The sequence below is a fragment of the Cryphonectria parasitica genome (assembly GCF_011745365.1).
Source record: "Cryphonectria parasitica EP155 unplaced genomic scaffold M406scaffold_4, whole genome shotgun sequence".
NCBI classification, from domain to species: Eukaryota; Fungi; Ascomycota; class Sordariomycetes; order Diaporthales; family Cryphonectriaceae; genus Cryphonectria; species Cryphonectria parasitica.
In genome coordinates, this window is record NW_024468912.1 from 1,876,273 (window position 1) to 1,903,650 (window position 27,378).

The 27,378-nt window shown below is 51.4% G+C and overlaps 8 protein-coding genes across 8 annotated transcripts; 3 read left to right on the plus strand and 5 right to left on the minus strand.

Annotated features, from left to right (window-relative positions):
• The first annotated feature begins 3,941 nt into the window (after positions 1 to 3,941).
• On the plus strand, positions 3,942 to 5,388 carry M406DRAFT_356051 (uncharacterized protein). Its single transcript, XM_040923342.1, has 2 exons — positions 3,942 to 4,726; positions 4,842 to 5,388. Exons 1-2 carry the CDS (start codon positions 4,315 to 4,317, stop codon positions 4,982 to 4,984), a joined length of 555 nt encoding a protein of 184 aa, XP_040776743.1. The 5' UTR covers positions 3,942 to 4,314; the 3' UTR covers positions 4,985 to 5,388.
• A 267-nt stretch (positions 5,389 to 5,655) lies between these two features.
• M406DRAFT_276464 (uncharacterized protein) lies at positions 5,656 to 7,240 on the minus strand. The gene has a single exon (XM_040918281.1). The coding sequence runs from the start codon at positions 7,231 to 7,233 to the stop codon at positions 5,992 to 5,994; it is 1,242 nt and encodes a 413-aa protein (XP_040776744.1). The 5' UTR covers positions 7,234 to 7,240; the 3' UTR covers positions 5,656 to 5,991.
• Positions 7,241 to 8,547: 1,307 nt separating this feature from the next.
• M406DRAFT_339138 (uncharacterized protein) lies at positions 8,548 to 10,816 on the plus strand (the record flags this gene model as incomplete). The annotated part of the gene is made up of 2 exons (XM_040921422.1): positions 8,548 to 8,605; positions 9,588 to 10,816. 2 exons carry the CDS (start codon positions 8,548 to 8,550, stop codon positions 10,814 to 10,816), a joined length of 1,287 nt encoding a protein of 428 aa, XP_040776745.1.
• Positions 10,817 to 13,086: 2,270 nt separating this feature from the next.
• On the minus strand, positions 13,087 to 14,342 carry M406DRAFT_38511 (uncharacterized protein; the record flags this gene model as incomplete). The annotated part of the gene is made up of 2 exons (XM_040924062.1): positions 13,087 to 13,686; positions 13,773 to 14,342. 2 exons carry the CDS (start codon positions 14,340 to 14,342, stop codon positions 13,087 to 13,089), a joined length of 1,170 nt encoding a protein of 389 aa, XP_040776746.1.
• Positions 14,343 to 16,928: 2,586 nt separating this feature from the next.
• M406DRAFT_339140 (general substrate transporter) lies at positions 16,929 to 18,746 on the minus strand (the record flags this gene model as incomplete). The annotated part of the gene is made up of 3 exons (XM_040921423.1): positions 16,929 to 17,312; positions 17,441 to 18,521; positions 18,670 to 18,746. The coding sequence occupies 3 exons, from the start codon at positions 18,744 to 18,746 to the stop codon at positions 16,929 to 16,931; spliced, it is 1,542 nt and encodes a 513-aa protein (XP_040776747.1).
• A 2,038-nt stretch (positions 18,747 to 20,784) lies between these two features.
• M406DRAFT_351158 (uncharacterized protein) lies at positions 20,785 to 21,739 on the minus strand (the record flags this gene model as incomplete). The annotated part of the gene is made up of 2 exons (XM_040922600.1): positions 20,785 to 20,823; positions 21,038 to 21,739. 2 exons carry the CDS (start codon positions 21,737 to 21,739, stop codon positions 20,785 to 20,787), a joined length of 741 nt encoding a protein of 246 aa, XP_040776748.1.
• Positions 21,740 to 22,766: 1,027 nt separating this feature from the next.
• Positions 22,767 to 23,829, minus strand: M406DRAFT_329653 (uncharacterized protein; the record flags this gene model as incomplete). The annotated part of the gene is made up of 2 exons (XM_040920451.1): positions 22,767 to 23,645; positions 23,758 to 23,829. The coding sequence occupies 2 exons, from the start codon at positions 23,827 to 23,829 to the stop codon at positions 22,767 to 22,769; spliced, it is 951 nt and encodes a 316-aa protein (XP_040776749.1).
• Positions 23,830 to 25,847: 2,018 nt separating this feature from the next.
• On the plus strand, positions 25,848 to 27,332 carry M406DRAFT_339143 (uncharacterized protein; the record flags this gene model as incomplete). Its single annotated transcript, XM_040921424.1, has 3 exons — positions 25,848 to 26,331; positions 26,398 to 27,227; positions 27,273 to 27,332. 3 exons carry the CDS (start codon positions 25,848 to 25,850, stop codon positions 27,330 to 27,332), a joined length of 1,374 nt encoding a protein of 457 aa, XP_040776750.1.
• Between the last annotated feature and the right edge of the window lie 46 nt (positions 27,333 to 27,378).

The following is a 27,378-nucleotide window of genomic DNA, read 5'->3' on the forward strand; positions in this document are numbered from 1 at the left end:
AGGCCCTCATCTATATGAAGAGAGACCTCTGCTGTCAGGCTTTGAAAAGGAATTCATATCTTGATTATTGATTTGTTAAGAACCGCCTCCTCATATATACGTACCAGTACATCTTTTGTAGCTTCAGACCAGCTCCATAGTCCCACAGGGAGGCAGAACCATAGACATATCTACGCTTTCCTCTCTCATTTACAACCCCAGGGATGTACTCTTATTCCCCACCCAAGCAGTACATACTCTACTATACAGGACACCAAATTGAATTCTGCCTTACTCTCATGATATATGCTAGTATAGTAAATAAATGCAAGAACCCAGGCAATGCTTAGTGGTAATGAGTATTTTCTAAACATGTGAATTAATTGAAATGGAAGAATAAATTTGTTGGAAGAATATGTATTACTTAGGTGGCGAGGTGTGAGAATCGATCCTTGGGTATTGTATTTGCCAAGTGAAAGACGAGTTGTCAGGTATACACACTGAGGTTGTGCAAGAGGAAAGAGAATGTCCATTTAGTGGTTCTTACCCAGTGTAGGCGAGAGCAGCATACTGTCAGATTAACGATAGAGATGTGATATGTGATGCATATCATCGGCATAGCACATCAAGGTACGTTGGACGCCGTATTTTTCGCTGATTCTGCCCTCCATCCAGTCAACCCAAGGCAAGGGACAGGTGTCATTGAAAAGATTTAAGACTCCATAGTTTCTGCGACTAAGAGATATTCACGTCTCAGGTAAAGAGTCTGGAAGGGCAATGAGTGGCTGGAGTGGTTGTTTCTAGCACAATACTGTTCGGCGCGTCGCAGCCCATAGAATACGGGTCCATGGCTACGTAGTAGTGACACCTCATTGCAACTTGCATAGCATGGGGCGCCCACACCAATCACTGCAAGGTGAATAATGACCCGAAGACACATATACGCGCGTGGAACATGCCGTTTCTTTCATTCTGAACAACATCGCTGCACAACACATCCAAGGGCGAACTGGTGATGTGAAGCAATGTCGAATGATCCAAGTGACAACAACTCGTGACATCTGATGCGCACGAGCTCGAGCACGAAGAAAAGAAATGGTGTGCCGGATGGCCACGCCAAGCCGCACATACTACACACTACATGTTATGTACCGAAAGTTTATCTGGCAGGACCATCTGGTGTGTGTGCTTGGCAGAATGACGAGGGTGGCTGGCTGCCCAGGTGCCCCAATGGTCTACGTGATGAAGGGAGATAACACCATCCAACCTCTGGACAGGAAAGACAATACACATGTGAAGGCGAGAAGGGGTAGCAATGGCGACTTTCTATCGGCATGGAACCATCACAGGGTAAGTAATTGGTTCACATCATACCTCGTAGGCCATGAGATCATGATCTACTACTGGTATCCGTGCGAGAGAGGTAAGAAAAAGTTGATCGAATAGCCCTGTCCTCCTCTCCAGATCAGAGCGCGCAACCCACCACAAAAGGAAGAAAAAATTGCAACGTCGGAAGCCTTTCAGTCTTTCATAGTATGTGAAAGACAAGAAGAAAAGGCAGGAAGGGAAGGAAAAGAAAGAAAAAACCACAAAAAAAAAAAAAACCGAGCGCTCCGGCCGGGCTATTCCCGTCTGCAGCCCCGCTTATGGATCAGTGACTACCGGCATCTGCTTGCTGCACAGGGACTAATAGAGTACAGCGGGTCGATTGGTGATTCGTGAAGGTGAGGGGTTGGTTGGAGAGGGGAGGGCCGAAAAAAAAGAAGAAAAAAAAGCAAGGTGGCCTCAGGTGGCGACGGGGGTTGGACGATCGTTTAAGATTCCAGCATCTTCCCCACCATGCACGCCCGGTACTGTAGTACAAGAGTCGTTCGCCTCACGAGAGGAGAAGAGGGGAAAGGGGGAGAAAAGCATCTTTCCGCCTTCATTCGTTTCGTTGGCAGTGGATGCATAGACATGATGCTATAGCCGCCAGCTCCAGTGCTTTTTTGTCTGTGCTGTCACGGCACGGACTGGGGACTCATAGCGAGTAAGGGAGAGCGGCTCTTCACCGCCGCCAGAATGCGCGTTGGTGTGAGTGGAGAATTATCCTATTGTGTATGAGAGAAAAGAACAGAGCCAAGGGGGGGTTGAGAAATCTTTTCAAATTCTGACATTTGGTCTAGTTTCTCGGTTTACCTATTCTGGATACTTGGGTTGCGCTGTGATCGGCAAACCCATGTGTCTCACATGGGGACCCGATGGGATCGAAAGGCAGTGTCCCCTAAAAGGGGCCACAGATCGGCAGCGTGCATGGCTTCAGGTGATGAGTCTATCATCGAGTTCCATCACGCGTGACGAGGCGGGCGCAGGCAGGGCGGAAAATGTGCTGCGTTTTTCCTCGGGAAGGAGAATCTAAGACAAGCTTGAACGGGACCTTATCTCCCTCTCTTTTTTTTTCTTCTTCTGTCTCCCTCCCCTTCCTGAAAGGTTCATGAGACATCTGGCTGAAGCCCACCCTGGTGTGGATGGGATACATAAGGAAGCATCTCATGTGCTCAGCCGTTATCACGTCGCATGGCACAGTTCGTCACAGGTGGATGGTCGACCACACAGAGGACAAGAGAGAGAAGAAGGTGGTCACCGAAAATGCTCAGACCACGCAGCCTCTTTGTTGATCAAGATGGTGGTGGTGATGAGTGACCGAGCCTTGGTACCACCACATGTGAAGAGAAGAGGTCCTAGGCAATAATGCGCCGATGGTTTCGGGTGGGAAGATTTCCAGTGCCGGTAGCAAATCTCTTGTCCTCGTTCTAGGGCGCAGATCCCATGTTTAAGCTGTGGTCAGTGCTCTGCAGACACTATAGAACCCCTGCCGGATAAAAGTACACAGGCTACTATGGACTAATCGGTACCATAGTAGGCCACCAAAGAGGACGAGGTTGCATTGATGAACCGCTGGAGTCAGAATCATGACATACCCACACCTGCAGAGACCATCTCATCGTCAGCTCGGGCATCAGACCACACAAGCGCACAAACGGGAAAGGAGATCTCCGCTGACTCCTCCTCCTCCTCCTCCTCCTCCTCTTGTTCTTCTCCTCCGGGATGAGACGTGTCAAGATTAAACCAAAACTTGTGTGGACAACAAACAGATCTCGCTCGGGCTCTCCTGGCGCGACACGTCAGGCTGTGAAATCCTACACTACAGAAAATCAAGGAAACTTTGGGCTTTGGATGACGAGGTTTAAGGCGGTATCACGATCGAAACACAACTAGCGGCAGGAGCCCAAATCAAGGAATAAAACCACACGACAACACAAAAGCGAAACACACACACATACATATTTATACCATAGTACACAGATGCGCAAGGATCATAGCTCGGACTTGGGTTCTGACCAACCACTCTGTCAATTTTCGGATCCGTAGTTGGTCTGGAATCTCATCGCTATGATGATCAAGAGGAGAGGAGGCCTGTGGGACGAGCCGTCAGTTGCGAGCCATTCCCGCTCCTTGTACCTTGAGTAACCATAAGTACCTAATGATGCGCCTGGTGTGCACCGACACCTGCTGTATAAGTTTTCTGTGTGTGTCTTAAGAGTGAGACCCACTATGTACCCAATTCCACGCCTATTGCAACCCGAAACGTACACGGGTGGAGGTCACTAGAGGACCCCCCAGTGAGCGCCCGGTTACCCGACAGGTACATGAGTCCCTCCCCCTTCATACTTTGGAGAAGGGCAACCAAAGACCCTACCTGGCTCGCCTTGCGTCGCTGATCCCGTGGAAAATAAGAAGCGAGCGCGCGAGTGGTCGCACACGCACATGCACATGCAAATCCCGGGCTCTGGTTGAGCCAGACTGTGCGGTGTGCAGAAATTAACAGACATACTTATATATATATATGCTTTCCCGAGTGCCCCAACGGAACTTTGGCGAGGGACTGTCCACTTCTTCTCCCCTTCTTACTACGACTCTACAAGGCCTGACTCATGCCCAGCTCGCTGAAATTTTTAAAGCAAGATATACCACCACACCCTCTCTCCTGCAGAGGGTCTGACTGAGACGCCTTGTCAAGCTGCAGATAAGCCCCAGCGACTCCATAAAAAGATCTTTGTCAACTTTTTAAGGTCGGCGCTTCTAATCGGCGCTTCCGTGGGTCTCTTATAATTATATCCACGCCGACGACGCATTTTGTTTTTATTTTAATAATAATAACAAAGAAGGCGACAATACAGGGAAGAAAGAAAAGCAAAGCAGAAAAATCTTCACGGGAACATCATCTCAACCCTACTTTCCTTCTTGTTTTTTGCTTTCCTTCCCTATCTACTTGCTCAACAACGCAAACAAGCCATGGTTGAAATCATGATGTCGGCGCATCAAAGGCCCGCGCTCGGCCACCGTTCTATCACCCGCAAAGCCTCGTTCAGCGACGACGAAGACGCCATCACACCCTGCTCATCACCGCCACCCGAGCCACAAGACTTGATCGACGCCGTCTCGGCCCAGGAGAAGCCTTCTCCTAAATTCACGCCGAGTAGGAGTGGTTCCACGTCTGGTGCAGCGGCCTCGTCACGAAAGACATCGACGACGACAACAACACAGGCATGGCACTTTGACCCCACGGCCGGTGAGGCCATGACCGATTCGCAGCTGTGGCTGCGCATGCTGGAGATTCAGAGGACCTTCCACTGCTACAACAGCGCGAGGATGAGTGCGGCTCTGCTGGAGCTCGAGATGGGTGTGGATGCCGGTCATCTTGCTCGTATGTGCCACCTGCTCGCGCCCCTCCCCTCTTCTCTCTTTCTTCTCTCTGTGCCGACACGGCTCACTCCCTTTCAATGAGATGGGATAATGAAGCTGACACTATACCAACACAGCATCAAGGAGCTGTCTTGACCTCATGAATGAGAGCATCTCCGACCTCACTGATGAGGAGAGGCGGAGACTTGCAGATTGGCTGAGCGAGAACGGCCCGGCGAGGAAGAGAAGTGGGACTTGGAGACGAAGCCTCAATTTCTGAAGGAACCAAAAAAAAAAATTGGATGTGACGCTTTTCGAGAGGAATATGGATCGTTGTTTTGGAGGAGTTGAAGAAGCTTCTTATGGAAGGGCAGAGACTGATTCAGGACAGCAAGGCGTAATTGGGCAATGGACCAGCAGGATGGCGTTAGGGTATACCACCACACAAGGCTGCATGATGCAAATAGGGATTAGGATGCTGTTGTTTTCTGGTCCATGCGCGAGGAAAGGCATCTTTGCTTACAAATTCAGAATGATATCTACATATTGCACCAACCCAATCCTCTTGAATATGGGTGGAAAACGTAAAGGGTAGTCACTCAACAGCACTAATTGGTTATGAGCCTTTTTCAAGAACGCTGTACTGAAAACAACTTGGCTAGATTTCAATGTATTGATAACTCCATCTATAATGACTTGTTCCTCATACTTATATGTTCATTGACCAACAAAGCCGAGTACATAATGGAACGGTGGTCTCAGTAGCACTCACTCCCCTCATAATGTCGTTTTCAATGCTGCCCTGGACACATTTATCTCACTTGGTAATATGAAATGCTGGTTGCTGTTCACCTCTGGCATATCTCTAGCCTGAATTCATGCATGACCATGTATCAAGGACCAATTCGACTTCACATTCATCAGCTAGGTAGTTCTGCCTTGCCAAAGATTGATGAGAGAAGTACTATTGTTTGTCCAGCCTGGAATTGCTTCACTTGTACATCTTGCTTGAGGATGCCATGATATCTTGTCGCCCCAAAATTGGTCTTTCCACAAGTACTCCCCTCTCAGCTCAGGGAACCCAAAGTTCAAACTTTCAACTGTGCCTGCCTGCAGGTATTACTTCTATTATAAGCATGACGTCTTGACAAAACGTTTCTTTTCTCATAATACTTGCCAATTACATGCTGTCACCGCCATTCGGTGATATGCATCATACCCTCTGACCGAACCCTCCTCCTCCTCTCGCTCAGAACGACGAAGGGATGTATAGCATCGCTGCAACGATCACCTAGGTATCTTCCGTGCCCTCCACGAAGAATGAGCCTTAGGATCCCACTTCAGCGCCTCCAGGTCCTTCATCTCAGGCACCCCCTCCCCCTTTTCAATCTTCAGCGCCTCGATCGCCTGCTCTGCATAAAGCACCGCCTGCCTGTCATACCCCAGCATGTTGAAATTCACCGCAGCCAGCGCATACGCGCCTGCCAGGCAGCAAAACAGCCTCTCGTTCTCGTACAGGCCGAGAAGGTAGGTGATCAGGCCCGTCGAGGCCTCGGCACTGCCTGGGTCCTGCAGCTTGGCCTCGATCCATCTGATCTCCTGCAGCCTCGTCTCCGAGTCGGCCACCTCCTGCTCGGACACGCCGGCGCACTGCTGCTGTCGCTCCTTGTGGGGCGTGAATGGGTCCTCCAGGTGGGACAGCGTGATCTCCTGCCCAGGCTTGATGGTCGTCACGGCGGTGGTGATGTGCATGAGTGCCGTCGGGTCGATGTAGAAGACCGCGTTAGGACGGCAGTCGTGGTTCAGCCTGGCAGCCTCGGGGAAGGAGGCATAATGGCGGCCGTCGTGGTCCTGGTCACCACCAATATCCAAGTGCACTTGTAGGGCGTTGGTGGTGGTGAGAAGGGCGGTGAGGCGTTGCTGCTCGGGCACGTGGGCCAGCTGGGCCATGAGCAACTCTCTGGTGGCGGCTGGCAAGGCATGGATAGCTGCTTCGAGGAGGGTGTGCTGCTTGGACTGCGGCAGGTCGTCTCTGAAGGCGTGGTGGACAAGGAGGACGGGCGTGTGCGCCATGATGGGGTCGCCTCGTTTTAGAGTTGAGTCGGCGATGAGGCCGTTGGCTTTCCCGTCAACACGAACGACATGGAAAGGCAAAAAGTCCATGTCCTCGTTGACAGAGACGTCGTACTCCTGCAGGAGGTCTCCTGCCGCCTTTACTTTCAGGTAGTTCTCGTGCGTGGTGATCAGGGCGATGCCCCGTCCGCCTGCAAACCCTCTGTTGGCGTAAAGGCAATAATCGCCCTCACACTCATCTCCTGCTCCTCCTCCCCAGTCATAGCGGCCTGTGAGTTTGTTGACGATCTCAGTGAGGTTCTGCTGTCTCAGAATAGGACAGATGGGATCTGGAGGGCTCAGGCTCCACCAGCAGACGTCTGAATCGTCAAAGGCGACCTGCTCATGGACGAGGGCATTTACAGGCAAATATGCCCCTAGAGAGGAGAAGCAAATGATAATTCTTCTGAGCCGCATGCTTCATGGGTAATGAATTTATGTCAGTGGACGCCAGGTTCCAACTGAGAAAGGGAGCTCCAGGCAGAGAGGTTGGGATGTGTGTTCCCAGAGAAGGCCACGGTCCACGTTTCATCACGTCAACCCATGCTTTGCTTGGCACGTCCTTCTTTTTTTTGATGGGTCCGACCAATTCTCAGCTGCTCTCAAAGCACAGCACAGGCCCAAACACTACAGCTTATCGAAGGCCATTACAATCACTGAATGATTATTACATGCGAGAAAATACACAAATCCTTATACGCACCAACTCCGCGGCTCGATGAATGCATCATGCAATTTAAAGTATAAAGTATGCCTTACATTATAAGACATTGAAATTTAAAGCAATGACGTAGAAATTAGGGTAATCTTCATGTACAGCCCATCCGGAGCATCGGCTCCTCACAGCGACCCGCAACAGCACAGGGAACAGGGGGTCCAGTGCAGGAACCAGCAATTCGATTCGATTTTCCCATGCTACTCAATAGACAAACTGTTAGCACATTTTGAAGATTACCATGTACTATAGAAAAACAGGCTTCTTCTGCTGGAAAAGTCTCCCTTCTTAAATGAAGGTTCCTCTTCAGAAGCTATAGGTTGTTCCGTGGCCACGTCACCTTTTTCATATGTCCCGGAACATCCATGCATCTTGCGTGTTGATCGACGAACAAAACATGACAAAACGAAAGGAATGCTTTTACATATTTTTGCTCGCATTCATGTCGGATTCAATTTACCCCATGTAGTTGCACGAGGAGGATCGAGGCTGTGTGTGCTGGAGCAAACTGTGAATAATAAAGGGCTCCGTCCTGAAGGCTGTTCTGGGGGTAAGCTTAAAGCAAGGTTCCGCCTCGCTGACACAGATGTTTCCCAGGTCCAGGGCCAATATCAGCACTACCGGTATACAATACCACCCCACCAAAGTCAATCTCACTGTTTAGACACTATGTATCAATTGCAATTGCCGACGCACACACACGATGTAGCGTTGACCCCCCTCGTCGTCCTCGCTTTGCGTCGATCGCTCACTCACAAGGGGCCTGGGATTGTCTGATAGCGGCCATTGTAGATGACGATATGTGGGCTAACTTATGTTACTGTCTTGCATGAAAAACAGGCTTGCAGATAAATTCTTCGACCCGGGTTGCGCGTACTATGGTAGCTCAGAAACTCTCTCTCTCCACCACGCATTGGCCTTAACTAGTGTTTGTAATGGAGACCAGCGCTACTACTACAACGCACCATCACAGCCTGTGTCTTCTTCCTGGTTGGCCTTGTTGCTGTGGCTGCGTCATGGTGCTCGATCGCCCTCTCGCGCCACCGCCCCATTACTTGTCCGCTGCGAAAAAAGGTGCGTGTTAGCCACTCACAGCTCCAGGTTCGGAATTCCGGAGACGGTTTCCAGCAAAAATAGCCTCAGCCTAGCGACAAGCTGTATGTCCTTGCAGATGGATAGATAGATGCCTGCAAGGGAAGGGTTTTCCTATCTGACAGATGTATACGTACCATGTTCAGTAGGGCATGGGTCTGTTCATTACTACAGTACTGTCTGTACTACCATCCATGCCAAATCAAACAAAATCTATGGTCTGAGATGTACCTGTTTTTCTTTCTCTTCCCCCTCTCCCCTCCCTCCCTCCCTCCTGAGACATTGTCTCTCTTCTGCAGCCTGTTAGGATCGTAGGTTGCTAGTAGGGGGTCTTACTGTCCCCATCGTCTACTACTTTTCCTCAACACTTTGCCACAGGACTGTGTCCTGCTCCTCTCGTCATTTCCTATCCCGTCAAACAATTCATCTTTCTTCCATGGTTTCTATACGTTCTCAGGTGAAATATCACTTGATGCCGAACGAGAGCTTCCCGATGTGGTGAAGATCTTCCAAGGAGCCAGTCTTTAGAGTCAGACCCTTCACGCCGAGAGGACTCTTTTCACTATACCTTCAGAATTCAACACCGATACTTACCAACAAGTACCAACTTTTGAACTCGCAGAGCTGGGAAATTATACTCGCTTTGTTTCAGGCGGCGTAGCCGCACAACGACAGTCACTCGGTCACACAGTGACGGTGACGATGCACGGCCAAATCTTATTATAAGTAATACATGAAACTTACTTCACAAGCAAACAACACATCCACAGAAGCAATCGGTCAAAGCGAATAGCTAGGACCAGGACCATGATGTCCCCTAAACTACCGAACCGCCGGCTTTTGATGCTTCTGCTCGGCTCCTCCATCTTAATTACAGCCATCTTCTTTCTCCGCGCCGATTTCACCAAGGCCAACCTCGAAGTTGATTCATTGTTGGATTTAATAGAAACGACACCAAGCACAGGCCCAGCAAAACCCAAATACAAACCTACGCCGTCCTACACACCGCCGCCCGTCCGAGATCCCTTCCCCCTCCTCTCGACAGCGACAACACTACCGTCCATCCCAAGCTGGAACCAGCCACGCAAGAACCTCCACAAGGAATATGACCTCCCCCTCGCCCCTCCTCTCCTCATCGGCTTCACGCGCACGTGGCCCATCCTCCTGCAGGCCGTGGTCTCGTACATCACCGCCGGCTGGCCCCCCTCGCAGATCTACGTGATCGAGAACACAGGCGTACAGATGGCCAACACCCGCGGCCAGCTCACCCTGCAGAACCCCTTCTACCTCAACCACACCCAGCTGGCCCTCCTCGGCGTCAACGTCGTCCAGACCCCCGTGCTGCTCAACTTCGCCCAGCTGCAGAACTTCTTCCTCCACCTCGCCCTGACGCGCGACTGGCCCTACTACTTCTGGTCCCACCAGGACGTCCTCACGCTCTCGTACGAGGACGGCCTCGAGGGGGTCACCCCGCCGTACGACCAGCTGGGCTACAAGACCGTCTACGAGCTGGGCTGTGAGGCCCTGCACGACGCGCGGGCCCACGACGAGCGCTGGGCGGTGCGCTTCTTTGCCTACGACCACCTGGCGCTGGTGAACCCGGTCGCGTACGAGAGCGTGGGCGGCTGGGACACGCTGATCCCGTACTACTTGACCGACTGCGACATGCACAGCCGCCTGCTGATGACCAACTGGTCCATGCTGGACCGCCCCGCAGGCACGGTCACGGACACGAGCAGCGCGCTGACGGATCTGCTGGCGCTGTACCGGGATCCGGCTGTGGCGCCTGACATTGTCGATCCGAACCCGCCTCCCTCTGCGCCGGATCCTGCGGAAGAAGAAGCTGGCGAGGAGAAGAGGAGGCGGCGGCGGCGGAAGAAGGAGGAGGAGGAGAAGAAGAAGGAGAAGGATCCTGATCTGGACTACTACTGGGCCCTTCGGCATGCATCCGATCTGATGTTCTGGGCTAAACATGGCGACAGGGGCCGGAATACATGGCAAAGTGGACAGCACGGCGGGGCAGGGGAGCCGTACTATTACCCTGCTGATGGGTTAGCGGAGGGAATTGATGTGATTACTGAGGCGGGAAAGGAAGTGTATCGTCGCAAGTGGGGGCATCGTGATTGCGACTTGATGTCAGGCGCAGGGTTGAAGATTGAAGATCAGTGGCGGGTGGAGAAGGATTGGGAATGATCAGTTGGAGGCTTTGATGCAATACTGGTTCCAAACAACTAAGAGCGAGGTAATAGCGTCTGCTACATTGGGCAGTGATGGTTGAGACGTATCTACTGTGGTAGTTCTGGTTCATTGTTGTACGTGTTCTCACTTGGGCACCTTTTTTTTTTTTTTTTTTTTTTTGAGATACCATAACATTGAATAATTTTTTGTCTAGGAATACACAGATTCCTACTATGTTACAAAGTCAATATTCGAGACAGACGTAATCAGTAGCCAGACTAGACCCGGAAAAGAAAAATTAGAGGGGAGAACAAGGGAATAAATACAAGTCGCATCGGAGTTACCGTGACTCTTCCTTCTCCGGTACCTCGATCAAAGCGTCACCTCCGGCTCTTCCTCTTCTTGCTGGGTCTAGTGTTGCCCGATTCACTCTGCGACGGAGGCGCAAGTGGTGGCCCCATCAAAAGACGGCGCGATCTACCACTCTGGTCGCTCTCGTAGCCCTCTTCTTCTTCTTCTTCTTCTTCATGATCACTTCGACCGCTGTCACTATGTCCTGCAGATGAGCCAGGCGGCGTGTTCAGCCACTGCATTACTCTCGCGTCCAGATCCGGGTCCCGAGGATGGCACGAGGATGATTGCTGACTCCGTAGTGGTGGCCTGTGCCTTGCGCTTCCAGCTGGTGTCTGATCTCGCTGACGACTACGACTATGGTGCGACTGGGAGTGCCGACGCCGCACATGTGGAGCATATTGTGGGGGTGGGGGTGGTGGTGGAGGAGGAGGAGGATGGTACCCCATGTTTGGAGAGTAAGCCATATGTAGTGAAGGACATACCATCGGTGACGGGGGATACCCCATTGGCGGTGGATAGTATCCCATCTGTAGGGGAGAAGGAGGAGGGTATGATGCATGTGGTGGGTAATAATACAAGCCTCTCTGTGGATGAGCACCTCCCGAGCTTGTTGTACGATAGCCGGTGTAGCCTTGTGCGTTCCGGCTGTGCTCACGAGTAGCATACCTCACTGCCTCCGTCGTGCGTGGGCCATAGTCCGGCGCATCTCGGTATTCGACAGACACGTTCAGGTCTGAATCAACTGTGGGTCGTCGGTAGCAGCCGCGAAGGTGGTCTGAGGACCCATGGTGACGAGGCATCGTGTGCGCTTGTTTTCATTCCAGACTGTTGATCGTTGTTGCAACAATTGGCGAAGACTGTCTGCTTGCGATTGTCCTGATTCCAACGTTACGGTAGCTGGGCGCAGTTTCCTTGATTTACATTGAAATGAAAACAACCAGAAAACGTGCACAACTCGAACGGAGGAAGCATTCGTGGGAGTTTTATACCCCTAGAGCCGTCCAAGGCCATTCAGCAAAACATTGGCATACTTACAGTAAGTGATTACCAGATACGAGTGAGCATCAGAACAAGTCCGGTCACCAAATTTGAGACCTGGGAAATGAATGAATGGTAGTGGTAGCTATGATACAGCGTGTCCATAGACTCGATTGATTTTACTTCTCCTGCAATGTGTGATTGAGATATCCTTCATATTATCAGATTCATCATGACCTGACACCAGTGCCTGACTTTCATGTTGTTACAGTTAGCCATTTCCACCTTGGAAATGGGCCTTGAGCCAGCTCCATTGACTTCGTAAAATTTCCTTTGAGATGAATTGATCTCAAGGTTAAAATGAACATTCTCGCTGTAAGTTGGTGATTGTAGCACGAACAGAGGTCAGCTTGACAATAGCCTTTGAGTATTGCAAATGTTCCTTCGAAGAGGGGTGTCATTTTCTTTCTTTCTTTTTCCCTTCCTCCCTCATTTCATGTAATTAGCAACTTTTTCAGGCCTTGGTGGTCTTTCTCATGTTTGAACCCAATTTGTTGCACAATTCCACGGTTTGGCATTGTGCATATGTTGTGATTGTATAGAGGATGAGTTTAGAAGAGTACTCAAGCAAGTATTTACAAAATTCAGTAATTCTTTTGCAAGGCCAGCTGCCAAATTGGGAATTCTCAGATGGACCACGCTCTCTAATCTATTCTGGATAGATATATCTAGTTCTAAAGTCATCTATATATCTGATCTTGTAGAACTTTAGAAAAGAACAAACGTCAAAGCAGTGCCGACGTATCGTCGACGAAAAGAATCAAAGGATATACAAGCGATGAAAATGCTGCCACACGCCTCGTTTCCCGCAACTTGTTAAAGAAAACCACCAAAAAACCACACTGCTCAACGCACTGTCCTCATCCACCTTTTCCCATTCTCCAAGCCCTTCTTTACACCGATGTAGGGACAGCAGTGCCAGAAGGTGCAGCACCAGAAGGAGCAGTTCCGTTGCCGCCGCCACCACCCCCAGTCAGGGAGTTCTCCTCAGCATGACCACCATCGGCCGCCAGGTAGCCGGCGACGGCGTAGTAGCTGTTGTCCTGGTAGTCCGCGGTGGCGTTGATGCCGATCTGGATCCAGGCAAACAGGCCATCGGTGATATCATCGCCCAGGTAGAGGAACTGGGGGAAAGGGTCGTAGCTGGAGTCGGCCTGGACGATGGACCACATGTCGTCGTCGTTGGAGGTGACGGCGACGGTGTTTGTGTTGTAGGGGGAGGTGGCCTCGACGGCGGAGCGGAGGGACTCGGGGTAGAAGAGCTGGCCAATGTGGGAGACGGGCTTGTTGAAGAGGGAGATGGTGCCGTTGGGCAGGAGGGTCGCGTTGGTGTGGGCCAAAAGGTGGGTGTGGGTGGCGCGGCCGTCGTAGTGGCCGGGGAAGATGGTCTCGTACTGGGCGACACCCTCGTGGTCGGTCAGTTGGATACCACGGAGGTAGGTCGAGTTGACACCGTCGGCGGCATAGTTTCCAGAAGTGTAGATACCCGAGTACTTTTTATTTGGTGGAAGAGAAATTGTTAGCAGGGTTGATGAGAGAATAGCATTGGAAAATTCAGACATTAACTGATAGTACTTACAACACCAGTGGCGTTGGCATTCCAGATATCGACTGCAACATCCGGCACAGGAGCACAGGTGCTGATGTCAACATACTGCACCTCGAGGAATAGGTCGACACCCTCAGAGTACAGAGTCTCCTTGACGTTGGAGCGGAAGTACTCGCCCACGACGTAGTAAGGCCCAGCAGTCACCTCAGGAGCCAGAATGCAGGAGGTATTGGCGTCGAAGACAGTCTCGAGCGAGGTGAACACGTTGTAGTCGTACTCGCCCGACATGTTGTGGTTGACCGTCTCCCACTCCTCGAGGGCGGCCAGATCGCGGCGGAACTTCTTGGGGTTGGCCTTGATGCCGCGGGCCTCACGGATGGCCTTGACCTTGTCGGCGCGGCGCTGGACAGAGCGCTGCTTGAGGCGGCGGGCTGTGGCAGTATTGGAGCACTGGGCCAGGGCACGGGCACCCAGGGCGGCGTGGATATCACGGACCTCGATCTCGCGCCGGATGTGCTCATTGTCATGCTGCTCGCCTGGGTGGGCGACGGCACCCGCAACAAGGGCGATGCCCGAGACGACTTTAGAAAAGGCCACCATTGTGATGCTGGAGAGGATAAGGGGTAAAAAAGAAGGAGAAGATGATAGAAATTCTTTCGAAAGCGACTGAAATGTGGTTTACACGAATACACAAGGAGTGGCGAAGAGGAGATTGTAAAGTCTTGCTGCTCCAAGACAATGAATTGTAGTTGAGGCTGCTGATGAGAACTGAATCCTGCCTTTGTTCATCATGAGCAGTGCCATCAATGGCTTTATATACATTATATATCCATCCTATCTCTCTCTGGAAAGACAACAAGGACAGGAATAGAGTTGTTTCGTTTCCACTCCATCAAAACAACGGTCCACCACAACAACAGCAATGCCCCTGTGGGCCATTTGTCTCCGTGGCTGTTCTCCCAGGGATCCACTGACCACGCAAGCTCCGTATGTGATATTTCGAGGACAAGAAGAAAGCCCGTTGAGGCTTGGTTTCGGGCGTTTTCTGATTGGCCAGGACCAGTCCAGGACGTTATAATAGGGTACACAAGCTTAATTGCAAAAGGGGCACGGGATGTGGGAGGAAGATTCCCCGAGACTGCAATGCAGGCTTCCACCCGCTTCCAGCCGCAGCAATGCAGAGATACTCGTCAGCGAACGCGTCAAGTTCAATCTGATGCCATAGGAGGAATCCATGTTTTTACCCTTTGTGTTCAGTGATTGGCATTGTCTTGGGCCGTTCTGGAATATACGAGAGAGAGAGAGATAGACAAAAGACTGGTGAAGGATCCTGGTAATATTACTGGTTTCGCTTCGTTTTCCCTTTCTTCTTTTGTTCAATGCTTACTATATTAGTATGTACATGGTATAGTATTCACTTACATGCATGAAATGCTTATCAAATGGCTTGTTGTTTTGGAACCCTGAATGGCTACGTATTTAGCAGACATAACTTATGCTCTGTTCCAAGTCAAATTCAAGAAGGAAAAGAAAGAGAACCTCTTCCTTGACAAAATAGATGCACGCCCCCTCCCAATATTGTCAAATACTAGTTCTTTCTCCATCATTTCCAAGGCGGTGGCGTACAAACAAGCTTTAGCATTGCCGGACCGAAGAACAGACGGTCATGAGGTTAGGGAGGCGCCACATTCAAGGATCACCACTGCTCCAGCCCTTGAGGCGCCCGAACCAAGAACCAAGATGTCCCCCAGAGGACCTACATTTATGCATGCTTCTTACGTATACCACGCTCATCATAGGTCGAGACTTAAAAGTCCCCGTTATTTGTTGCCGATGAAAACCCCTGCCTGACTCAATATTATATTGGGCAAATATCGACCCCTACTTTTCCGGGTCGGTATGACAGAGACCCCGGTATCTGTCAGGGAACAACAACTTTTTGAATATCTACATTTGCTTTGTCTTGTTGCTATGTATCACTTTTTTTCTCCTACAGAACCACGTACTCAAAGTCGTAAGTGTGATCCATTGTCCAGGTGAATGGCGTACAACTGATGAGCAATATGCTCCTTGATAGGTTGGGGTACTAGTTGGAATGAGATGGATGGTATACACGTTGCTTGGTGGGTCAGTCTCGATACACACACAGCGCGTTATGTGCTGAGGCGACGCGTACTGCTGTCGAAGACAAGCCTTGGCATTGTGGCCGCAAGATGGTGATGCAAGGCTTGGCTTTTCCAGCCTTAGCAGGGCATCGATTCATGTTGCCCTACATACTTACTAAGTACTCATCTATGACTCAAACGTGCCTGCAAGAATGCTTTGGTCAGAACTGCACAAGAGCCAGGAGAAACAGAAGAAGGTGTCTCGAGGATGGTCGTGTCCAGCTCCCCCCCCCCCCCTTCCCCCCGCGCGTCTTGAGGCTTTTCTTCTTTATTCGTTTTCTTTCTCCTTCCTTTTCTCCTAGCTCAAATCAAGTAGGTGGGGTTTCAGAGCCGAAGAGATGCTTATGTTGTGGAGGCTTTTTAGTACGGTGCGTTCGGCATGTGGGAGAAGACGCAAAGGGGGCCCACCGGCCCACTCCATCATGACTTTGCCAAGGTAGTGGATATATCAAACTGCCCTGCTGCCCCATAAATGCTCTTGTCAGTACACAGTCTTGCCGCTAGAATGGATTACGACGCTTTTCCCTCTCCTCTCTTCTTCTTCTTCTTCTTCTTCTTCTTCTTCTTCTTCTTTCTACTGGTTGCGCGCTTGACGATAATGATATGGGTTATCAGATCCAGAGAAGCCATGACATGAGCGAAACGGGTATCTCAACACATACTTTCCGATTCCTTGGAATAGCGCTTCGATTATATATGCTTCAGTTCTTCACTAGGTCTACAATTCATCATTCTTATATTTTCATTTAAGCATCAGACCAGAAATGGAGTCTCGACGAAACTCCACCTAACGATCGTTCATTGACATTTAGCATGGTATGAAAATCACGGCAAGAACGGGAGGCTTCCCTGGAATTATGTCGGTCTTGTGAAAATCTATGTGGCCATACATAGTGCCAGACTGGCTCCCCTCGTCAAAGGGTATTTCAGTAACAATATCACCACCATTGTTAACAAGTATCATGCTACAACATTATTCTACTTTCCAACAGATATCGACAAGAACCTTCCCCTCCTTCTCTCAAGCATGGTGCTTCCCACGCCTAAAGGCCGGGCTAAAGGCATCATGGGCCTCAATGAGCTCCATCGCCTTCCCATGCTCCGTGTCCGAGGTCGACTTCTCCGCCACCTGCCACTCGGTGCCCGCAGCATGCTCGAGGTTCTTGCCCTTCGTCTCGCGGATAAAGAAGAAACAAAACACGGTGGCGAGGACGTCGAAGCCCATGAAAATCAGGAACGTGTTGGCCCCGACATTGGCGATCATGTACGGGCTGGCGATAGAGAAACAGACCGAGGTCGCCCAATGAGCGAGCATAGCTGTCGCGAGTCCGATGGCTCGGATGCGTGTTGGGAAGATCTCGGGGGCGTAGGCCCACGGAAGGGGACCCCATGAGCAGTTGTAGATCTAATTATAAGAAGAAAGAAAAAAAAGGAAGGGAGAAACACAAGTCAGCTTCATGCTAGGCAGAAAACTATGATGGGGAAGAAAAAAGCCCATCCACTCAGGGGCTTCCTTAACAGGCCAGAACGTACCATGATATCCAGATAAATCATGGCCACAGTCGCCTTGCCAGCACTGGTGACAGTCGCGCTGGACTGTGTCGGAATCTCATCCACAATAAGCGCCGTGATCAACATGCAGATGGCCATGAGCGCCGAGCCGCCCATCAACAAGGTCCTGCGCCCAAACTTCTCCGACAGGAACCAGATGAAGAAGGTGCAGGCGATGACCTTGACCGCGCCGAACAGGCCCGTGAGCAGCAGATCGCGGGTGCCGCTGCTCCCGACGAGCAGCTTGAAGTACTGGGGCGCAAACACAGCCAGGGCGCTGCTGCCGGTGGCGTTCTGGAAGACAAAGAGTAAAGGGCCGATGAAGAAGCGCAGGCGGTTGGCGGGCTCGAGCAGCTCCCGGTAGGAGAAGGACTCCTTGGCGGCCTCCTCGGCGCGCAGGCCGAGCTGGGTCTCGCTGAACTCCGCCTGGGTCTTGTCGTCCTCGGAGCCGCGGATCCAGACGAGGGAGCGCCAGGCCTCGTCGTTGCGGCCCCTCGACAGCAGCCAGCGCGTGGACTCGGGCAGCGTCAGGCAGCCCAGGAGCATGATGCCGGCGGCGACCAGCTCGAGGCCCACGGGGATCTGCCACTCGGCCGACCTGCTGGCGATGCTGGCATTGTTGGCGACGCCGTAGTCCAGCCAGTAGGCCAGCAGCACGCCCCACGTGTACATCCACTGGTAAAAGGACCCGCACCGGCCCCTGATCTCCTTGGGCGTCATCTCAGCAGAGTACATGGGCACCACAACGCTCTGGCCGCCCATGCCGATACCAGCTATGATCCTGCCGACGTACCAGCCAGCCAGGGACTTGGTGGGCGCGACCTGGATGACGACGCCGACGCAGAAGATGGCGGTGGCCCCGATGATGGTCCATTTTCGGCCGATGGCGTTGGTGATGGGATATGTGGCAAAGGCGGCGAGGAAGGATCCGAGCTGTTCGAGGCCGACGGTGAGGGAGCTCACCTCGGATGCGCCACCCGTGTGGAAGTCCTTGATGAAGGGCTTGAAGGTCAGGATCCCACCGGCGATACCAGAATCGTAGCCAGCCAAGAAGGAGGAGATGCTGTGGTGATGACGATGACGATGATGATGATGATTATTATTATTTGTCATACAAGCAATGTCACATTCTTCACAAAAAAAATGGTCACCCCCTCCAGCTTTCATCCCTCAACCTCAACCCCATCATCGCATGTGTTTGAGAGACTTACAAGATGATGGCCGCCAGGTGGTAAGCACGGTATGTGCCAAGGCGCGTGTTCAGCTCGGGGATCTTGAGAAAAGCCATGGTTCCTAGATTAGTGGCCTTGGCGAGTCCCAAGGCTCCGTATCAAGCTTTGTTGAAAAAGGTTAAAGTATAAAGTGAAATGGTGCAAGTGGCATCGCGCCTCCGTGTCGGCGGGAACAGCGAGGACATAAGAAATCAAGAAACCACTTCTTCAGCCCTTTTTATTTTTGAACCCCTCTCATCTTGCTTCTCTGCATGACCAGCCAATCCCTTAACCAACCACCCCAGCAACGACGCGTATGCAGTGACTAAGACCACGAGGTCTCTTGTTGTTGTTACACGGGCCATGGTGGGCGGACCCTTGTTTGCAGGTGGTTTTTCTTCCCACCCCAGCCTATTCCATGTTGCTTGTTTCATTGGAAGGATCCGCGACATGGTCTGCACAAGGTGTAGTGCGGATTGCGTGCTGAGTCCCTGGTCGTGAGCAACAGGCCTATCAGCTCATCCGTACAGGCAACCATTATCGAGAACACCCCCCCCCCCCCCAGCAGCTTAAAATGCGGGGGAAATACAAAGGTGTGCGTATAATGGGTCGTAGGTAAAGGATTCGAGAAGGGGGGAAGGGGCCTGGAGGACGGTGTAGGGGAATTTGGAGAAAAGTCGAGGCTTGTCTTGGGATACAAAAGAAGGGACATGGGTCCTGATAAGCCTTGTAGATTCAGCTCGGCGATGAGCTCGGCTTGATCCGGTGCGGTTGCACACAGGACGGAACTTGGGAACAAAATCATTCATTCGGACAAGATGCCGAAGAACTCACCTTACTAGCCAAAGTCCAGAGAGTTGCGTATCTGATAGCCAGATGACGTGCTGAGACTCCTGCATGGTAGCATGCACAAGTACCATTCCTTGGCCCTTAAACGCTGCTCCCAACTGCATTGTAGGGCTCAAGATGACCTCCGGACGGATGTCGGTATTGTGCCTGTGTTCGGATGGCTTCATCAGATGCGGCCACAATAGCACATGGACTTTCTGACAGCAGCTATAGCCCGGTTAGTCTAGATGGCTGGAGAAGGGCCGAATCCTATCAGGCAAGTAAATCAATGCGCTCAAGGTGAGGGTCAGGCACCAATGAAAGAAGTCCCATCCGTGAGAATGAACGACTTTTTGTTGCCTAGACTGGCAATACTCACAAGGGTAAAAGACGACACGCGAGCTTCTTCTTCTCGGGCCCAGGAGTTCTGTTCGGGAAGTCGGCATGTGGATGCGCCCCTTGCCTCGAGCATTCAACGTCTACTCTTAAAAAGCACGTTTTGTGGGTTGAGAAAGGGAAAAAAAAAACCACCAAAAAAACCGGGTCTAAACCCGTGTCCTTGCTTATAATATGTGGTCTTTGTCCCAGCATGCCTCGATGGTCGACGAGGTTTGCAGTAGACACAACTTGTTCGCTAAGGGAAGACATACTATTCTCGTCTTGTACGCTGTTTGGCGTAAACGATATCGGCTGAACAACTACGGTATCCATGGGCACAGTAGGATAGTTGGGCATGATTAACGTGATGGTCAGCATCCAGATTTAGTGGCAAATCATAACATGCCGTTCCCGAGGTCGAGGAACGATGGCATACGGGAACACACCTGGAGGAATGGGACAATGGAGGGCACCGACTCCAGACCGCAATCGGCCGTGTAGCAAATATTTACCATGGATGTCAAGGGCCATGTAAGCGAGATCCAGGAGACGATGCAAATTACTAGACATGGCGCTGGTCTTGTCCGACTTGTAAAAGATTACTGTCGAAGAATAGGTGATATCTCCCAGCAGGTCAAGCCCGCCGACCTCCGATACTAACCTTCACAAGAGACGCCAGGATCTAGGGAGATGTGTACAATATAGGATGGTGCATTAGAGACTCGCAGTCCAGGATAGGTGTATGTCTTTAACAGGTCGCTAGATATAACTGGTAATTATCAAACAATGAAGCTGACCAGCATTCTCACTATTTTTAGGGTGCTACTAGTACTTGTGTGTATAAGACGGGTCAATTTTGACTCATCCGCATCAATATCTTGATAAACAACAAGGCTATTTACAAATCCATCACGAGGACCTCGAGACCTGCTCTTCGTCCCACAGATTCTGCACAGGAAGAGGCCGCAGATTATACACAAGAACAAACATCTAAATAGGGGTATATTGACGAAGAAAAATCTGAAGAATTATTAACATATCTCGGTCGCAGCTATATCCAAAAAGCTGTCACGAGCAGCCCCGCGGGAACAACCAGCCCGAGAAGCCACCGTGTCCCAGAGGCGGCCTCGCTCCCCACACCTCCAGCCGCGCCACTGCTCACAGCCTCGCCTGTAGAGGCCAAGACCTTTTGACCGGTCGGGTACTCAATGTCATAGACCGGGTCCGAGGTCAGCGAGGTCTGCAGGCCCAGGGTGTGCGGGCAGGTAGGCTGGTTGGCGCCCGACTCCCAGTCCAGGGAGCACTTCTCGTCGTAGCCCAGCGAGCAGATGGCGTCGTCGATGTTGTACAGGGCGTAGTTCTGGGCGACCCAGCTGCTCTGGTCGGCGAGGCAGCTGAAGAGGAAGTCCATGCTGTTGGGGGCGCTCAGGGGCAGGCCGTCCGTCTTGATCAGGCTGCTGCAGTCCGAGGCGGAGGCGTTCTCGTACGTCATGGCCACCCCGCCGCCGGCGATGGGGTCGGCCGTGGCGGACTTGCCCGTCTGCAGGTAGTTCCAGGCGTCGTAGCTGACGTCGTAGGCGCCGCCGGACTGGTCGATGCGCAGGAGGTGGACGGACCGGCTGCCGTAGCTCAGCTTGACGCAGATGTTGGTGCAGTCCACGGCCATGGGCCAGTACGCCACGCGGTTGGTGTTGATCTTGCAGCCCAGGACCCCAATGGAGGACGAATACTGGGCGTGGGGCGTGGCTGATATGGCCACTCCGTCTGCGGAGGCGGGCGAGATGAGCGTGGCTAGGACGAGAAGGAGGACAACGAGGCTAAGAGCCCTGAGCCGTAAGGCAGAGGCAGAGACCACCTCATGCATCTTCATCGTCGTCATATTCATCATGAGCCGTCGTCAATTGGGTATCGAGTGAGTGAGCAAATGAGTGGCTGTAAGAGTGACTGTGTGTGTGTGTGTGTGTGTATGCGACATCACGCGATCCTCGTGTCAGAGTCGCCAAAGGAGAGTGTCTTGGGCATAGGGAAGGCAAAGGCAACCCGCCGCGTTGGCGGACGCGAGAAGAAGTGGAGATCGTGTTTGGCCCCTCCCCTTCCCTCGAATGAGTGTTGATGAGGTGTAGTGTAGATGAGAAGAAGGTGGTCGTCGCGTGGGGAAGAAAAGAAGGGGGGGGGGGAAAGGCAAAAGAAAAATCCTCCGGGGTGCCGGCATTTGGAAAGCTTGGGGAGGCTAAGACTTGGACTGGACGCCTTGCCGACGCAGCAGGGTTTTGGGCGGTTAAAATTAGAGTTGTCCAGCTGGGGAATAGCGCCGGGGACGAACCCCAGCCTTGGATGGGGCCCGCGATAACGACAGGACCCCCTGGACGTGGAGTGAAAATTAAGCGCTTGTTACTGATTTATATGTCTGTCTATTCTATGTATTAACCTTGGAATGTTATTATAGATTTAAACAAATCATGGAACTTCAACTTGGATACTCTTCCTCGTCCTGCTCAACTACTGAATTACATTGGTTTCCTAGTCAAGTCTCAGTCATGCAGCAAATAAGTTAGTGTTCCAGCTGCTGGAAATTATCACTTGCAGCATCAGTTCGGGACAGAGAGGGTCAAAGAACGCTGGAGTCGACAATTCTCAATGGTCTATCTGTCTGTCTATCTGTCTGTTTGTCTATCAAAAGCTATGCATACAAGATCTGCCATGGCGCTGATCGTGGGAACCCTCTAGCTTGACGAGTTTGGCTCACATCCTTCCTGTCTAAGTATCTTTCCATCTGCCTCAACGAAAGAAAAAAAAAAAAAAAAGAAGAAAAAGAAGGGGGGGGAAAAAAAAGAGTTATGCTTAAACGTGTACACGGGCCCCAAGACTGAGAGCAATCTCTCAACATTCTCTCAGTTTTCTCGCTTCAGTCCCAGTGTCATGCCCATTCTCTTGGCCTGGGTCTTCAGGGCTGGATGATCCGCGCTCACAAGGGGCTTGATCCACACCTCCGCCTCCGGATCGGTCTCCGTTCCCATTCCCTCCTTCGCAGGCTCTTCATCTTCTCGGCGGTCGAACCGCACACTGCTCTCCCCCAGCAGCGTAGGCTGACAGTCGGCATAGATGGTCTCCCACTCGCCCGGCCGGCTCAGAAAGGTCTCGTGGAACAGGCCAAAGTGCCGGTGTCCCGTCTCGCGCACGAACTTGTGGTACCAGTCCCACCCCTCCCGGTGGACCTTGTCGTGCGCAAACCGGTTGAGGCCGTCCACGCTGCGAAAGTACGCTATCATCAGGATCCCGTTGTGCGAGGGCCGCGTCGTGCCGCGCCAGATTGTGGCAGACAGCATGTCGAACTCGTCGCGTCGGGCTTGCAGGTCCGTGAACATAGCTTGGAAGTGCGCACCGATCTCGCTTCCGCCGGGGCAGAAGGGGCCCATGGGGTGGTTGAAGTGGACGCCCAGGTGGAAGGCCACGACGGGCGAGGACGCAGCGGTGGAGCCGAAGTTGGGTTGGATCGAGGTGGTGGTGGTGGTGGTGGTGGTGGTATTGTTGTTGTTGTTGGCCAGCGGCAGGGGAAGCTGGGCTGTCGAGCGGCCTGGGATGATGTCGACCATGAGCGGGCTGTCCTGGGGCGAGCGTGCCTGCAGGATGGTGGTGATGATGGCGTGTCCAGCCAAGAAGCCGATGGGAAGGAGGGCGAAACGCGCTGGTAGGACGACGGAGATGAAAAGTTGGAAAACACCACCAAAGGCGAGGAGGGTTGGGAGCGTAAAGGACTCCTTGACGAGGAACTGTGGTGCTGCCGTTAGAATGGATTACTACTTGGGGGGCCGGGGGGGGGGGGCGACTTTTCTCCATGTCGTCCAAAAAGGGGAGCGGATTGTTGGGGATGGAGTCACTTACGGCGTCCATAGACGGCGCCTTCTCTGGGATGGCCGTCCTGGTAGGGACAGCAAGTGGCTTGAAGTCTTTCATGGTGATTTCTTTTCTTTCGTTGCCGGTTGATTTGCAGCTGGGAGAGAGAAATCAAAGGCCTCGAAGTTTGATTGGCCAAGCTTGTATGTGGAAGACGTAGGGAGGAAGGGAAAGAACTTTTGACAATCAATTCGTAAAGGCTGCTGGATGGTGAATGATTTGTTTGTGTGAACAAGTAGAGGTTACGTGAGTCAGTTTGGCTTGTGGCCCTGAGCGTGTTGATGAAATTGGAAGGAGCGCGTCAAAGTTGATGTTGTTGGGTTTTATAATTCTTTTTCACCTGAAGTTTACCATTGAACAACACAGAGTGCCCAAGTATATATATATGTATAGACGTAAATACTGTCTTCACCTCTACCTTATCCCCTTGCTGACACGTCAGGGCCGTTTGGGTGACGTCCATCTAAACAGTGACGGGTCGGAGGAAATCAGCCACACAAAGCGAGAACGAGAAAATGACCACGGCTCACCGCACAAAGGTTGCTCCATGTTTTGTCCCGTCGCATTATTACTGTACTCCTGCTTGCCGTCAGTGGAGAAAGACAGTCTGGTAGTGCCAAGGTGTGCCAGCGCCTGTTCGCATTCTCTTTCATTCTTTTGGGGGCATCTCTGCAACTCGCTGCAGAATGGCTGAAACGGGTAAAACGGGAGGAAAAAAACAAATCCTAGAATGGAAAAGCGAAAATGGCCTGGTCGGGATAACTCGAGCGCCGTAGTCAGCAGGGGAAGGGCCCAGCGGGCTGCTTAGTGAGAATGGATGGAACGGGGTTGGTGGTCTTCTAGGCTTGGTCAGGACAGAGGCCAATCAACTGTAGGTGCTGCGGCTAGTGGTTTGCGAATGCGAGCCGGTGGGATTTTGGGCCGATGTCAATGACGACTCTTGGACTGACACCCAGCCGAGGCCAGCATTTTCTGCTTACAGTGTTTCACGTAGCTCCTAATTACTGTAATTCTCAGATTCGTGGCTGGATCGCGCATTCGGTTTGTGAACCTTTCGGGGAATGATTTAGTAATTTACACGTCAAACCAGTCATTTTCTTCAGCCTGAACTTTCAATGTTACACCTGCCAAGTGTCTTTTTTAGTTCATGCTCTCAAAACCATAACAGCCAACTTTTTAACGGGTGACAAGGTGCTCAACTCGTTAATGTTCGCTTTGCATAAATCCATGAATCAATCAATCTGTCTATGGTCTGCACCTGAAAGGGTTTTGAGATTCTAGGGCTCTTCCGGGAATTCCTGATGGGGCGAATCGGTGATTGAGATCAAATCCTCGAATGCTGGGAGTGCATGTGATAGAAGGCCTTAAAGTCGGAAGTACAGCAGTAATCAATTGATTGCTAGAACTTTCGAGATTTCATTGCCTCTCGTCAAATTTCTTGAACAAGTTCTTCTCATGAAAGGGCAGGCATGTCAATCGGAGATAATGTTACTTTTTTGTCGAAGGAACTGCTGAAGTACTGTTTACCACCTTACTCCTCCTTGTTGAACAAACCAGTGCTCAAGTGCTTCTCAGCCGAAAACTGTACACAGTAGCAAGAAGTCAGAAGATCTCACTCCAAACTTCGACATATGATTAAGCTTCCTTAGCTTGAATATAGGGGTATTTTGTTTGTCCGATCTTGTTTGATAAAACAGGGAGGGGAGAAAAAAAAGAAAAAGAGAAAGAGAAAGAGAAAAAAAAGGCATTTCTTTCTGCTATACGCCATGCTGATCGACACACCAAGGCTGCATTGGTGCTCCTATGCCCGATTAATCTCCCCTCTTTAACAGAGGGTGAGATACGCGGCAAAGAGGTTGAAAAGGCTGGCCTACCTGTTGTTTCTCAGACGGGGTGGGACACGGTAGGTAGCTTGAAGCGGGAGGCCCACCTCTGTTTATGTGGCAACTTATACCCCTCGTTTGTGAAAGCCTTATTGTAAAAGCTATGCAAGTTCTCTCCTGCGCGCCAAATTATTGTTTCCACAGCATGATAGATTACATCTTCCAACTTCTTATGATCGATACTACGACAAAGTCATGGCCAAGACTCCCCGCCTGAATCCGTATCATCGCCTTATTTGCCGCTTGTACGAGGCTCTTTTTCTGCTCTACATTCTAGGCGGAGTTCGAGGACCTCATCTCATAGCCCACCTCGATCTTTCTACTACTCTAGCCATTCAAAGGAGATTCTTGAAGAACCTCGCCTTTCTATGTGATTACAAGAAAGGAGGCCCTACGACTGTAGCTGTTGCTGTTGAAAATCGTCATGACTGCCATTTGTTCTGGATTTCGTCTAACGAGGGACCTTCCGAAGCAGTTGTTTCGTTTTTGAAATCTATCATCCAGTCCGTCAAGGCTTTTCAGGTGCTGTCCGAAGATCAGAAGAATCAAGCCGAGAATGAATTGATGAGCACATGTGTCGACTTCGCCAGGTTGAGAGTCAAGAAGCAGGCTCATAACCTTGTCAACTTGGTGACCAAGTGCCAAAAGTATATCACGGAGAATTTCATCGATGAGAGAGGTAAGCAAAAATTCCACCACACTGACCTAGTGTATTTACCAATTGTTGTTCTTCACGTAGGGCTAGTTGGGTGGCTTCAGAAATTCAAAGATTCCCCCCGCCAAGACTTGGTCGCCATTTGCCAGGAAACTTGGAAAGGTCGAAAAGATCCTTCAATGGCTTTGTTGCTCAGACTTAGTCGTGAGCCTGTGGATGAAGATGCAGCTGTCCCTCTCGAGATTGCTGGCATGTGTCGCAAAATACGACACCTTATCGGACGACTTGCCAATCATGTGCGCGCTGTCAGAGAGCTCCTCGAAGATGGCAGCCGACTGAATGCCCTTCTGGACGTCTTCGACGTGGCTCCGGTTCCAGTCCCAACTTGTGTATCCCGGCCACAGGCTGACGAGCACACGAATTTGAGAGGCGTACTCACACGGATGCTGAGTAAAGATGATCCCCGGTTGCCAGAAATCTCAGGCTATCTGTCCAATCTTGATAGTCAGACAAGCTTGGAGCAAACGCTGCAGACCTATTTCAGCCCAGACCACCCGCAGCCATGTGTGCATGCAGAGGTTCAGATGCTGCATCACTTCTACGACAACGATCGGGTGTTCTATGCTGGCGATCCATACATTGTAGCCAGCAAGCCGGCTTGCTTCTGCTGCAAACTCTACTTCCGCCACCACCCGGCCAGCTACGAAGAGCCTGGTTCCCATGAGAAAGTTCATCGCAAATGGGGCCCAATCTTCCTTCTCGGAGGCTGCAGCAACTCAGGCTGGACTGTTCATCGTGAAGTCTTGCAGAAGGTCATGAGAGATATCAGCAAGGAGATCTTCAAGCAGGTCGAGCGGAGAACGACACCTGTTGCATACCACCCTGACACCCTGACGGAGCTGACAGCAGATGCTGATTCTGTCGGGGATGACTCCTCAGAATCAGAGGAGGACGGTCTTACCCAGGACCATGATATTCCCGAGGATGGTTCTGACATTGACTCAGACGGAGGTGCCGAAATTTGACAATGGCAGGAGTTTGGAGAAAAGTACGTTCTGGAATTGAACACAG